Source organism: Podarcis tiliguerta, assembly GCF_965153285.1.
Source record: "Podarcis tiliguerta genome assembly, chromosome: 4".
Classification (NCBI taxonomy): Eukaryota; Metazoa; Chordata; class Lepidosauria; order Squamata; family Lacertidae; genus Podarcis; species Podarcis tiliguerta.
The window spans coordinates 3,676,919-3,691,571 of NC_139537.1; the positions used below are offsets into that span (position 1 = coordinate 3,676,919).

The window sequence follows — 14,653 nt, forward strand, 5'->3', positions numbered from 1 at the left end:
ACCACAACTATTCCCAAAACATTGGACATGTTTTTGGTCAGTTCCAAACATATCTCTGCCCAGGGGTGTTTCCTGCAGATTTATGGGCCTAGTGGCGACTGAAACGTTCCTCTGAGCTGTCATGTCATATGACCACTATGAAGCCACCCACAATCCTTTGCATTCCACAGTCCGAATGACAAAGAGGGTGAATATCTGGTTGGCAGCAAGTGCCTGGTTCTCTGCGTTGTTGGTCCCAATCCCAGCTGGACGCCCAAAGTTTATCATTGCTTTTGTGACCACATGGCTGTTGTCCAAGCAGCTTGTCCAAATTCCTACACTTAATTTCAGAATTTTTTTAGAATTTACTATTGCTACGATAGTCTTGAGGACGAGATGGTTAGACAGTGTTCTTGAAGCTACAAATGTGAATCTGACCAAACTGCGGGTGGCAGTGGAAGACAGGAGTGCCTGGCGTGCTCTGGTCCATGGGGTCACGAAGAGTCGGACACGACTGAACGACTAAACAACAACAACAACAACACGATTGTCTCCCTTTTAGGTAAAGGTAAAGGGGCCCCTGACAATTAAGTCCAGTCGCGAACGACTCTGGGATTGCGGTGCTCATCTCGCTTCACAGGCTGAGTAAGCCGGTGTTTGTCTGCTTCCGCAGTTTTTCCGGATCATGTGCAGCACACAGAAACGCCTTTTACCTTCCTGCCAGAGCGGTACCTATTTATCTACTTGCACTGTGTGCTTTTGAACTGCTAGGTTGGCAGGAGCTGGGACCGAACAACGGGAGCTCACCCATCGTGGGGATTCGAACCACTTACCTTCCAATTGGCAAGCCCTAGCCAGTGGTTTAACCCACAGTGCCACCCGTGTCCCTTTTTACTTGTCCCCCTTTTACTTCTCTCCATTTCCTACACTCACATAATTATAATTAACACCTGGCTTGAGAGCAGTACATGTGAAAAGGATCTAGGAGTCTTGGTTGACCACAAACTTGACATGAGCCAACAGTGTGACGCGGCAGCTAAAAAAGCCAATGCAATTCTGGGCTGCATCAATAGGAGTATAGCATCTAGATCAAGGGAAGTAATAGTGCCACTGTATTCTGCTCTGGTCAGACCTCATCTGGAGTACTGTGTCCAGTTCTGGGCAGCACAGTTCAAGAAGGACACTGACAAACTGGAACGTGTCCAGAGGAGGGCAACCAAAATGGCCAAAGCCCTGGAAACGATGCCTTATGAGGAACGGCTAAGGGAGCTGGGCATGTTTAGCCTGGAGAAGAGGAGGTTAAGGGGTGATATGATAGCCATGTTCAAATATATAAAAGGATGTCACATAGAGGAGGGAGAAAGGTTGTTTTCTGCTGCTCCAGAGAAGCGGACACGGAGCAATGGATCCAAACTACAAGAAAGAAGATTCCACCTAAACATTAGGAAGAACTTCCTGACAGTAAGAGCTGTTCAACAGTGGAATTTGCTGCCAAGGAGTGTGGTGGAGTCTCCTTCTTTGGAGGTCTTTAAGCAGAGGCTTGACAACCATATGTCAGGAGTGCTCTGATGGTGTTTCCTGCTTGGCAGGAAAGAGACCTTGTGGTCTCTTCCAACTCTATGATTCTATGATATGATTCTATGATATCTCTGTCATGTGCCTCAACTCCAGAGAAGGACGCAGTAAGGCTTTTTCAGCCTGCTCCTCCCACCTGATTATGGTTAGCATTTACTACGCCTCCATTGCCATGGCGTACCTCTCCTACAAAGCCAATATGCCCTTTGATGTCCATGTCATGAGCAATGCGGTTTTTGCTATTTCAACCCCTTTGGTCAGTCCTCTCATTCATACCCTCAGGAATAAGGAAGTGAAAAGCGCTGTGAAGAAGTTTCTTATCGTCAGATTTTTTTTTCCTTCATGGGCTGAAGCTGGAATCTGTTTAGGCACTGCAGGCAGTGCTTGGGAATGACGCATAAACGCCCCAGACATAAGTTATCGGTGACTAACTGATCCTGTTACTCTCAATGACAATTCAGATTGGGAACACTGGCTATAAAGTTGTCTGTGAGGAATTAAACAGCAGGCTGCTATAACGGTGTTTGGAACTTATCTACCATCTGATTTGTTTGTCCTGATAAACAAATCTGTTTATCCTTGCAGTTTTGCTTTTAATGTACACTGTGTATTTTCTACTTTTAAAAAACTTTTAATTATTTAAGAAAGGACATGCATTTCAATAGCATAGAAGCAAGAGAGAAAGAAAGAAGAAGGGAGGGAGGAAGCAAAAACAATGCAACAGGGTTAAAATTAAAATTCAACATAACCGCAAATTTGAGTCATTTCAGTCACAGTCCCTGAAAAGAATTATTATTATTAGTGGGAATAGTAATTTTATTTTTTTCCTAAATAAGCAATAGCTTGCCTGTTTAACATCACATGGTCCATACCTTTCAGAAGAAAATGATGCAGAGTGGAGAGTTGGTTATTGCAGCAAGATATAAATAATGCCATGAATAATAAGATCATAATTGCATGGAAGCTCAGCGGAAGCAAATCACTTGGGCCTTATGGCCATCTGAGAATGAAGTCAGTGATTTGCAGCTTCTAGCAAAATCTCTTCTAAAAGAGAGGCTCATAGATCCAGAGAACAATCTAGGAAAGCCGATAAATTAAATAAAATAAATAAATAAATACAGTGCCATCAATCCTTCTTGCTCAAACACAGAACTGCCACAAGCACAGTAGAAAGGTGTGGAGGAATCTCTTTTAAAAGTAAAAGGGGCATGCAGGTGATACTAGCAACCCAATCCTTCCACCCTCTCATGACTTACCTTCCTGTATTCCTTTCCATTTTAAAAAGTAGAGACATCACCTTGCCAACAAAGGTCCGTATAGTAAAAGCTATGGTTTTCCCAGTAGTGATGTATGGAAGTGAGAGCTGGACCATAAAGAAGGCTGATCGCCGAAGAATTGACGCTTTTGAATTATGGTGCTGGAGTCCCATGGACTGCAAGAAGATCAAGACTATCCATTCTGAAGGAAATCAGCCCTGAGTGCTCACTGGAAGGACAGATCGTGAAGCTGAGGCTCCAAGACTTTGGCCACCTCATGAGAAGAGAAGACTCCCTGGAAAAGACCCTGATGTTGGGAAAGATGGAGGGCACAAGGAGAAGGGGACGACAGAGGATGAGATGGTTGGACACTGTTCTCGAAGCTACCAGCATGAGTTTGACCAAACTGCAGGAGGCAGAGGAAGACAGGAGTGCCTGGCGTGCTCTGGTCCAGGGGGTCACGAAGAGGCAGACACGACTGAACGACTAAACAACAACAACAATTCCTTTCCCACTTGCCTTCCTCCCAGCCTGAGATATTTCCAGGAAGGGACAAAAGCCTCTGCAGAGAAGAAGGGTTGCAGGACAGACACAGCCTCCTTGGTGGTGGCCATTATATTGGTGCTTCAGTATTTAAGCTTCCCAGAAAACCACTGACATATTTAGGAAATTAACTTTCACGTTATTATTTTTTTACAATTTTATTTTAATCAAAAAGATTTAGCACACACTGTTATAGGAATTCTAAGGTCTTTTATATACATATATATATATATATATATATATATATATATATATGTTCATAAATGTACAAAGCAAACACATACATGAAGTATATGAACCATGTGTCTGAAATAGTACAGGAGAACAATCCTGAAGCCAATTTGACTCTCCCAAATTGACCTCAAATATTTCTCTGCAAGGAGAAAGGAAATGGGAAAAGCTTTCCAATTGTCTTTGGACTGTAGGAGCTTAGACCTCCCTGTAAATACAGTCTGGCAAGTGAGCACACTATCGATATGTGTAAGAGATTCAGGAACTAAGTATTTACCAACTCAAAGGAATGGCCAGGCTACCCAGAAAAGACAGTCAAATAAGGCATTATCAGGTATCCTGGCAGACAGCAAAGAAGCAATACACTCAAATTTCTGCTGGGGACCACCTCTTTCTGTGCTGTATGTATGATGTTTTGGGGGCATGGTCTTGAGCTACAGGGGAGGCAATTTCAAAAGTCTATATAAGGGCTTGCACAACAATGTTCTCTCCTCCCTCCGGCGTGTGGTGAGTGGCGACCCTGGATTTCATTTGATGTCCCCGGATTTCTATTTTAATTGTTGTAGATTTATTAGTAGGGAATGAAGCGTGATTGGTACAATGGCACAAGACACGTCGTATGGGGACTTCTGGTGAGGCAAAATGGTGGGTGCCATGGCAGCGAGCAGCTCCTGAAAGCAGCCAGAGCCAACTGCGCTACCAGGATGGCTCTGGGCTGCGGAGACTGCCGCTGCCACCGCCACTGCCGAATGGGGAACTGGGGACACCCAGCATGTCAATTGGGGGAACTGCTGACCCTCCCCAACCTAAATTGAGCCAGGAGCAAGAGTGACTGGCCACCAGTGGCGTAGCGTGGGGGGTGCAGGGGGGGCCGGCCGCACCGGGCGCAACATTTGGGGGGGGCGCTTGCAGCTCTCTGCCCCTACCTGGCTCACTCACTCTCTCTCACTGCAGTGCTGGCTGTGCGAATCCGATCCGAGCCGCCGGGTCGCCGCCCACTGTGGAGGGGAGGGTGCCAGGCGTGCGGTGCGGTGCGGAGAGAGAGCGAGGGACTATCTGGGGGAGGGACAGTGCAGCGGGGGGCGCAAATTACTTGCCTTGCCCCGGGTGCTGACAACCCACGCTACGCCACTGCTGGCCACCCGGCTGACTCCGGGGCCAGGAAAACCCTGGAGCCAATGCAGGGAGAAGGAGGAGAGAAGGAGAAGGAAGAGAAAGAGGAAAGAGAAAAAAGAGGGGAGCCCTGACCTTGCCGCGTCGCCACTGAAGACGAGAGGTAGGAGCGCACCGGGAGGGCAAAGACACATGGCTGATCCCAGGCCTGACACGAGCCTACTCCACGGCGGCTAGTGCCCCAAGAGAGCAGGCTGGGGCCCAGAGAAAGGCCACGCGGCAGAGGAGACCACAGAAGAGAAGATATTACTTCTTATTTATTTATTTTTAATAACTTTTTTTTCTCTTTCCAAAAAGTGTTCCCGGATCATTTGAAAAAAAATCTGATAACCTTACTCTATACGCACTGGCGGAGGAAGAGGAGTGTGGGGGGGGAGCGCACCGTCCCGGGTAGGGTGCCATTGCGGCTGCTCCCCCCACCCGCGCTGGGAGCCCCGCCCTGCAGGCGGAGTGCCACACCCCAAGACGTGAGCCACGCCTCTGTGGGTAGCGTGCCACGCCCCCATAATATCCGCCAGCCCCGCTCCTGCTTGCTCTCCGCCCCCCAGTACCGGAGCATGAAGCTATGCCACTTTCAATACGAGCCCTTGGGTGCCCAAGGGGAAAGGAGTAGGGTTTTTTCCACACCATGAAGCAGACCACAGTGGTGGTGGTGGTGATATTATTATTAATTTATTAAACCTCACCCAACTGGCTGGTTTTCCCCAGCCACTCTGGGTGGCTTACAGCATATATTTTGTTGTTGTTTAGTCGTTTAGTCATGTCCGACTCTTTGTGACCCCCTGGACCAGAGCACGCCAGGCACTCCTGTCTTCCACTGCCTCCCGCAGTTTGGTCAAACTGATGCTGGTAGCTTGAAGATCACTGTCCCACCATCTCGTCCTCTGCCGTCCCCTTCTCCTTGTGCCCTCCATCTTTCCCAGCATCAGGGTCTTCTCCAGGGAGTCTTCTCTTCTCATGAGGTGGCCAAAGTACTGGAGCCTCAGCTTCAGGATCTGTCCTTCCAGTGAGCACTCAGGGCTGATTTCCTTAAGAACGGAGAGGTTTGATCTTCTTGCAGTCCATGGGACTCTCAAGAGTCTCCTCCAGGACCAGAATTCAAAAGCATCCATTCTTTGGCGATCAGCCTTCTTTATGGTCCAGCTCTCACTTCCATACATCACTACTGGGAAAACCATAGCTTTAACTATATGGACCTTTGTTGGCAAGGTGATGTCTCTGCTTTTTAAGATGCTGTCTAGGTTTGTCATTGCTTTTCTCCCAAGAAAGCATATATATAAAACAGTAAAACACTGAACATTAAATTGGGCTGCCATATGTCTGGATATTCAACAAGTTGTTGGTTTTTACTTTTTGAAATATGGCGGCCCTTCATTAAAAAGGGCACACCAGGAAGTACCTGGAAAGGGGCGGAGTTTGGAGCCGAGTGACAGCTTGAGCTCTAAAGGGGGTGGGTCTTGGAGCAGCTGCAGCTGTTGCTAAGGATTTATTTGGCACACTCTGCGTTGTCGGGCGGAGTGGCGTTTGGCAGGACCGGAGCGGATTGGTGCGTTCATTGACATTGATTCTGAGGGGGCAGGGTCCGAGTGCTCAACAAGCCAACCGAAGAGCTGGGAGGGAGGGACTCGAAACTGAGCCCGCTTGCTATTGGAGCTCTTGAGTCTGAGGAGGCAGTTAGAGTTTCGAACGGTGCAATGGGGGCTTTGAGGGGGCGGGCCTCCAGGCTGAGTGGCAGCGGAGAGCTTGGGATGCTAAAACCAAGTGGCAGTTGGAGCTCTGAGGAGGGAGGAGGGGAATGTTTTTGGCAGGAAATGGCTGAGGAGAAGCCGCTCGAGGCCTTGACTTGGTTTTCCCCACAGAGGCTGGGAATATTTTGCTCTGAGGTGGTGCTAGATATGCTCCTCCTCCTCCTCCTCCTTCTGCTTGGCCCTGGTGTGTTTTTTCTTAAAAATAAAATAAAATCCCATACCCTCAGTATAATGGGTGCCTCCTACAAAGCAGGGAGGAGGAACCTCTGCGTGGCCCTCCAGATGTGGCCGGACCCCCAGGTCCTGCCATCCCTGGCCAACAACATCTGGCGGGCACCAGGTTCCCCACCCGCTGCCCTGTGGAGATGGGAAGAAGCCGAATGTTGGAAGAGTCAGGGCAGAGGAAATAAACTCCTGATTTGCACAGTTCAGCTGTGGAACTCCCTGCCACAGGAGGCAGCGAGGGCCACCCACTTGCATGGCTTCCAAAAGGGTTTTTAGACCAATTAGCGGAGGGAGAGACAGCTATGAATGGCTGCTAGTCGCAACGGCTGAGCTGTGCTTCCCGGGTTGGAGGCAGCAATGCTTCTGAATCCCACTTGCAGGAAACCGCAGGAGAGGAAACGGGTTTTGCGTTCGATTCCTCTTGCGGGTTTCCCACTGAGGCACCTGCTTGGCCACTGTGAGAACAGGATCGTGTTGAGAAAGAACAGGTCCCTTTCAACTCCACAATTCTAGGTTTCTTTGATGATGATAGAGGACAAGATGGTTGGACAGTGTCCTCGAAGCTACCAGCATGAGTTTGACCAAACTGCAGGAGGCAGTGGAAGACAGGAGTGCCTGGCGTGCTCTGGTCCAGGGGGTCACGAAGAGTCGGACACGACTAAACGACTAAACAACAACAACAACAAGTATTTCTGATAAGCGTTAAATGGCTTGCCGGCTGAAAGATTGCTTCCTACCATGCCAGCCGTTCCAACCCTTATTTCCAATCCTCTTCTCTGTTACCCACCATCTATAGTCACACGTGGTGGCTGGTGCAGGCCAGGGCGCACCATCTGTGATAAGTCTTCCTTGGGCAGGTCCGTCTTGCCCCCTCTCGTGTTATTATGGTGCCATGTCTAGACAGTTTTATTTGCCTTGGCTTTAACAAAATAAACAATCTAGCTAAGATGGCTATAGGTTTATCTGTTCTGCTGAATTTCACAGGCTGTTTTTAATAGATTTTTTTTTTTTGCTGCTTACTTTTATCTATTCACTTGTTGATTTTCATGTTGTTGCTTTAATTGCTATCTCTTATTTTATTTTATTATGCTGTTGTAAGCTGCCCTTCACTGAAAGGTGGCATTAAAACCTTTTAAATAAAATTCAAAACTAAATTTACAACTAAATTTGGCTCTAAAGCATCAGAATGGGAAAGAAGATATTCCATCGATTACAAATGTTGATTTCCCTCTTCTGTTTCTTTATAGGTTTTGTACAACCAACACAAAGATACATTTACTCTGAAGTAATAGTGCCAAAGCGGCTGGAATCAAAGGGTAGCAAAGTAATTTTCCTTTTGAATACCATTTGAGTTGCTCCAGATATTTCTTAAAACTTAATTTCTTAAAATGCAGTCAGTGATCTAGTATTTTCTAGAGCAGAGCTTTCAAATCGTTTCATGTTGGTGACACACTCTTAGACATGCATCATATCATGACACAGTCATTGTTATTGGTATTTATTGAATTTATATACCGCCCTATACCTGGGGGTCTCAGTAATTCTGTTTTTATTAGCAAACCAGAGGTTAAACTAAACCCTTTCTAGCTCCAAGAGGAACACGGGGAGTGTTTACATGATACACACACTGCAGTGTCGCGACACATAGTTTGGAAAGCTCTGTACAAGAGTTTGGTGTGTGTGTGATATATGCTATAATACTCACACATATACATATCTTCTTTCTTCTTTGGCGATCCCTCATAGCCGAGTAAGTTTGTCTTCCATAAACATGGTCTTAACAATGAGTCCGTAAGTGACTGTGGAGGCCAATTCTGGATCCACACGTCTTTCCACAATGGGGACATTGGTTTCCGGGCAGTTGATCACGATGTGAATTTGCCAAGTGTGCCTTCCTCTTAGCACGCTTCTCCCTTGCGTCCTGAGTTCGAGTGTCTTCAAAGCCCATGACACCTTTGGTCAAGGCTGTTCTCCAACTGCAGCACTCGCAGGCAAGTGTTTCCCAATTGTTGGTGTTTATACTACATTTTTAAAGATTTGCCTTGAGACAGTCTTTAAACCTCTTTTGTTGACCACTGGCATACATGCATACACACTGATGGAGTTCATTGCTTGTAGAATATTATTTTTCTATTTTAATTGCTGCATGGCTGTGAGTTAACATTGACTATACCTATCTCCCTGACACAGTCTGTAGTCTGACAAGACTTCACCTCCCTTTCAAAAATCTTACTGGAGAGTTTGGGAAACTGTGCCTTGGCTGTTTCCAGGCCTGTTTGTTCTTCTTTAAATCACAATAGCATAATCTTGCTGAAACAAGTTTGGAGAAAGGAAAGGGGAACTAAAATGAATTCTTTTCTTTTAGTCTTTTAGTAATTTTTAAAAAGTAACAACAAAAGATAATCGGTATCTGATTTCCCTATCAAAATTTATTGCTAGTTTTGACATCATTTGCTCCCAGAACGTGGTACATAGAGGTATAGTCAGAGCACTGATAGACATGAATAGGTCTAATCAAGTTTACAACCAACTGATTTATATAAATAAGTACATAACTGTTATATTAAGCTTTTCACATAAGCTCCACCCTCTCCAAGCTTGAATACATGATAAATTAAGAGTAAGTTCTCAGGGAGGATGGTAATGAGAATTAATTAACTGTTCTGTATTCCCCCCCCCCCGTCTAACTTTAGACAGATATGTCTTATATTATTAAAATGGAAGAAAATGACAGAGTTGTTCATCTTAAACAGAGGTAAGTGGCTGCATCCGTTGATAAATTGTTGAATATGTGACTTCTGTCGCAAGAGGCATTCCCTGTAGATGTGGAAGGCTACTCTCTCTTTTTTTTTCTTATTAAGATATAAGAATAAGATGTGAAAACAGAAAGTTTGAGCCGATCGCTGAACAAAGTAACTTTCAGAGGAGTAGCTATCTTAATCCATTGCAATACTTTACCATGCCTCAGAGATTGCAACTAGCAAACTATAATTCTGCCATTTGATTTATTTTAAAACTTTCAGGTCTTTTATAACTGCAAATATGCCTATTTATACATATAATGTGAAGCGAGACCGGATTGCAGATTATCCATATATTCAGGTAAATTTTATTCATGTGCACCACAATAGTTTAAGGCATTAAAAGACATGTGCCCAATTTTTAAAAAATGGGCATGTGAAAATGGAATTTTTTTTTACGGTAAATTCTGAAAGTTTATGTAGAACTCAGGTAGATTTATTTTCAGTGTCTGGAGTATCAATACTTCTGGTTGAAACCCAATATCTTATTCAAACTGTTCTGCATTTTGCTCCTTTTACATTTTTTAATATGTAATTTTTAAAACTGTTTTTATATGTGGAATTGTTTTGTATATATCATACTGTAAATTGCTTCAAAATGCCTCATGAGAAGTGATTCAGAAATAATAATGTGTGGGTTTTATGATGAATCACCTGGATTTGTGCAGGATGTCAAAGTTATTAATGGTTCAATCATTTTGTCAAGCTGTTCTATTCAACTTCATTTGATTTTTTCCTAAGGATGTGTATTTGTTCCTTGCAGGATGACTGCTATTACAGTGGATATGTAGAAGATGCCTTAGACTCTCAGGCCTTCCTCTCTACCTGCTTTGGGCTTTGGTAATAAAGATGTTGGGGTAGAACTGAAAGAGAGAGATATACCATGAGCCTTAAGTTGTGAATAATTGTGCCTCTACGGCTATTCTCAGAGTAGATTTTATGCATATTTCCCTCCATGAGTTAGTCTAAGTTTAATTTAGTTTTCATTTCTTGTATTTGCAAACACAATGATAAGGCACTGTGGGAAGCAGGCAGTTTTTGGGACCCAAGATATACTTGTTATACCTTCAATTCTATTTTTATTTTTTTTATAAATATTTTATTAGGTTTTACATAAGAGATAAAGCAACAGAAAATAAACAACAACACAACAGAAATAAAAAAATACAATAAAACACAAACACAAAACAGCGAAAAATATCAAAAAATAAAAACAAAAAATAAAAACAATTTTATCCTCATTATATTCCTTGCATTAACTTATTTCTCCGACCTCCCCAGATCTCCCTTCTCTGTATTCCAAATCGTATATTCAGTCAGCAAATTCCTTCCCTCTGTCTTAATTAGTTTTGTCTTGATTTTAATGTCTTAATATAACTTAATTTTCTTATATCTTAAAATATTGGGTCTTTTTAAATTTTTAAACTTTTTACTAATAACCTTTTACATTCAATCAGATGTCATCAAACATTCATTATCTTATAGTGTTTCTGTAGGTAATCTTTAAACTTATACCTTCAATTCTAAATATATTATACTTTCAATTCTAAGTAGCAAAATAACATCAATTCTTAAAGAACTATATGATGAAATGATTCAAATTATGAATCGTCCAAGTACGTACATGGAATGAAACCTCATAGCAATATACATAAAGTTGAATGCCACAGGCTGTTCTCCATCTGAAATGTGGATTATAAATTTTTGGCAATTATAATGGCAAACAGATTAAACTATGTTATAGGGCAGTACATCAATGAACATCAAAGGGCTTTATTAGGGAAATATCTCTCAAAGATAATATACAAGCCATGATAAATATATTAGACAATGCAACCCATGCAGCAAAACCTACTGTTCTATACTTAGCGGGAACTCACCCAAGCTAAAATTTGATTGGGCCAGCCAGATCAGTGGCGTAGCGTGGGGGGTGCAGGGGGGGGGGCCGGCCGCACCGGGCGCAACATGGGGGGGGGGGCGCTCGCACTCGCAGCTCTCTGCCCCTACCTGGCTCACTCACTCTCTCTCACTGCAGTGCTGGCTGTGCGAATCTGATCCGAGCCGCCGGGTCGCCGCCCACTGTGGAGGGGAGGGTGCCAGGCGTGCGGTGCGGAGAGAGAGCGAGGGACTATCTGGGGGAGGGACAGTGCAGCGGGGGGGGGGCAAATTACTTGCCTTGCCCCGGGTCAGGGGGCGCAAATTACTTGCCTTGCCCCGGGTGCTGACAACCCACGCTACGCCACTGAGCCAGATAAATATGACCCAGGACCATCAATCGCCTTTCCCTGGCTTAATGCATTTGCTGATTTGTTGACTCTAAGTCTGTCTTTTGGGTTTCCGCCCCAACCCCCCAGGGGACATGTGCAAATTGGGACTTTATGCTATGAAATTGAACCTTTTGAGAACTCTTCCACATTTCAACACCTTATTTATCGAAAGACTCCAGAGCACCTTGAACCGTGCAGAGGAATAATGGAAGATGGAACATATTTAGGAAGTGAAGCTGGAGAAATAAGAATAGTTGACAGTGATGGCCCAATTCCTTCTGCCATGGAAGTAAGTAGTTTTTGGTTTTGCTGAATCCATACATTAAATTGATCTTATGGACCGAATGTGGCTTAAATAGTCTAAGCCTAAGATCCTTCTTACCTGTTTGGGAATGTAGAAAGATATGTTCCTGACTGTTGGGGTGGGTAGAAGGGAAATGGAAAAGCTCGGTTCCCACCATCAATTTTGATAGTTTCAGCCATTCCACATTGCTGCTTGGTGGGAAATAATAATAATAATAATAATTTATTTATGCCCCACCCATCTGGCTGAGTTTCCCCAGCCACTCTGGGCGGCTGCCAATCGAGTGTTAAAAACAATACAGCATTAAATATTAAAACCTTCCCTAAAAAGGGCTGCCTTCAGATGTCTTTTAAAGATAGGATAGCTGCTTATTTCCTTCACATTCCACAGGGTGGGCGCCACTACCAAGAAGGCCCTCTGTCTGGTTCCCTGTAACCTCACTTCTCGCAATGAGGGAACTGCCAGAAGGCCCTCGGCACTGGACCTCAGTGTCCCGGCTGGATGATGGGGGTGGAGACGCTCCTTCAGGTATACTGGACCGAGGCCGTTTAGGGCTTTCAAGGTCAGCACCAACACTTTGAATTGTGCTTGGAAACATCCTGGGAGCCAATCTCTCAGGCCCGGTGTTATGTGGTCCCGGTGGCCACTCCCAGTCAGCAGTCTAGCTGCCACATTCTGGATTAGTTGCAGTTTCCAGGTCACCTTCAAAGGTAGCCCCACATAGAGCACATTGCAGTAGTCCAAGCGGGAGATAACCAGAGCATGCACCACTCTGGCAAGACAGTATGTGGGCAGGAAGGGTCTCATCCCATGTACCAGATGGAGCTGGGAGACAGCTGTCCTGGACACAGAATTGACCTGGGCCTCCATGGACATTTGTGAGTCCAAAATGACTCCCAGGCTGCGCACCTGGTCCTTCAGGAGCACAGTTACCCTATTCAGGATCAGGGAGTCCTCCACATCCGCCCGCCTTCTGTCCCCCAGAAACAGTACTTCTGTCTTGTCAGGATTCAACCTCAATCCGTTAGCCGCCATCCATCCTCCAACCACCTCCAGGCACTCACACAGGACCTTCACCGCCTTCACTGGTTCCGATTTGAAAGAGAGGTAGAGCTGGGTGTCATCTGCATATTGATGAACACCCAGCCCAAACCTCCTGATGATCTCTCCTAGCGGCTTCATATAGATATTAAAAAGATATTTTTATTAGAATAAATATTAGTGACATCCTCTGTTGCTGAATATGGTGCCGTTTGAAAGAGAGTAGGGATGGTAGTCTTGACCGGGAAGGATGTGGAGTGTGAGCAGGGGCACCAACTTGCCCCCCACATTGAGGGGGCCCGGCGTCACATGACATCATATGCACACCATACGCTGGGTGGGAGGTGCCGGGGGGCCGTTGCCCTGAGTGTGCAATCTGGGGAGATGCAAACCAGGTGCCCCCTGCAGAGATCCCCGTTGCGCCCTGCCAGCGGCAGGGGCTGGAGAGCACGGAGAGTGAAGATGACCCTCTGTGCCTCGCCCCTGCCAGCACACAAGTGCAGTGGCGTAGCGTGGGGGGTGCAGGGGGGGCCGGCCGCACCGGGCGCAACATCTGGGGGGGGGGCGCTCGCACTCGCAGCTCTCTGCCCCTACCTGGCTCACTCACTCTCTCTCACTGCAGTGCTGGCTGTGCAAATCCGATCCGAGCCGCCGGGTCGCCGCCCACTGTGGGGGGGGGGGTGCCAGGCGTGCGGTGCGGTGCGGAGAGAGAGCGAGGGACTATCTGAGGGAGGGACAGTGCAGCGGGGGGGGGGGGCGCAAATTACTTGCCTTGCCCCGGGTGCTGACAACCCACGCTATGCCACTGCACAAGCGCTTGCCCATCGGCAAGTGGGGGATGGGGAGCTCGGAGGGTGTGTTTGCAGGTGGGAGGCTGATCTGTTTGGGGGGCCTCAATATTGGGGGGCTTGGCCCCCTACCCACAAATATTAAGGGGGATGAAGCCCCTTTCACCCTGTACAGTTGATGCCTCTGAATATGAGAAAGGAGAAGAAGGGAGACTATAGTGTAAGGTAGGGGCACATTCAGTGGCGTAGCGTGGGTTGTCAGCACCCGGGGCAAGGCAAGTAATTTGCGCCCCCCCCTGCTGCACTGTCCCTCCCCCAGATAGTCCCTCGCTCTCTCTCCGCACCGCACCGCACGCCTGGCACCCTCCCCTCCACAGTGGGCGACGACCCGGCGGCTCGGATCGGATTCGCACAGCCAGCACTGCAGTGAGAGAGAGTGAGCGAGCCAGGTAGGGGCAGAGAGCAGTGAGTGCGAGCGCGCCCCCCCCAGATGTTGCGCCCGGTGCGGCCGGCCCCCCCTGCACCCCCCACGCTACACCACTGGGCACATTTGGTTATTGTATCTGCAGAAGAAACTTTTTGAAAGAGGAAGATCTCTAACACTTAACATACAATGTTAAAAACAGCTTAAAACAACAGTTTAAATGTTTTTAAACTTTTTAATACTGCATTTTCAGTTGTTGTAACCTGCCCTGGGAATATGAGTTAAGGGTATGTAATAA

The 14,653-nt window shown here is 46.2% G+C and overlaps 1 protein-coding gene across 7 annotated transcripts in view; it reads left to right on the forward strand.

Moving 5' to 3' along the window:
• The first annotated feature begins 6,285 nt into the window (after positions 1–6,285).
• Positions 6,286–14,653, forward strand: part of LOC310675521 (disintegrin and metalloproteinase domain-containing protein 21-like) — a 37,559-nt gene continuing 29,191 nt past the window's right edge. The window contains exons 1-6 of one of the 7 annotated variants that reach the window (XM_083436291.1): positions 6,286–6,303; positions 7,978–8,054; positions 9,424–9,485; positions 9,754–9,832; positions 10,295–10,371; positions 11,886–12,087. In XM_083436291.1, the coding sequence (XP_083292417.1) occupies positions 9,430–9,485; positions 9,754–9,832; positions 10,295–10,371; positions 11,886–12,087 (414 nt within the window). In that variant the 5' untranslated portion in view covers positions 6,286–6,303; positions 7,978–8,054; positions 9,424–9,429. Of the gene's footprint in view, positions 6,304–6,389; positions 6,690–7,977; positions 8,055–9,423; positions 9,486–9,753; positions 9,833–10,272; positions 10,372–11,885; positions 12,088–14,653 lie in introns of those variants that run through there. The other 6 variants (XM_083436290.1, XR_014510181.1, XM_083436287.1 and 3 more) reach the window with 6 other exon arrangements.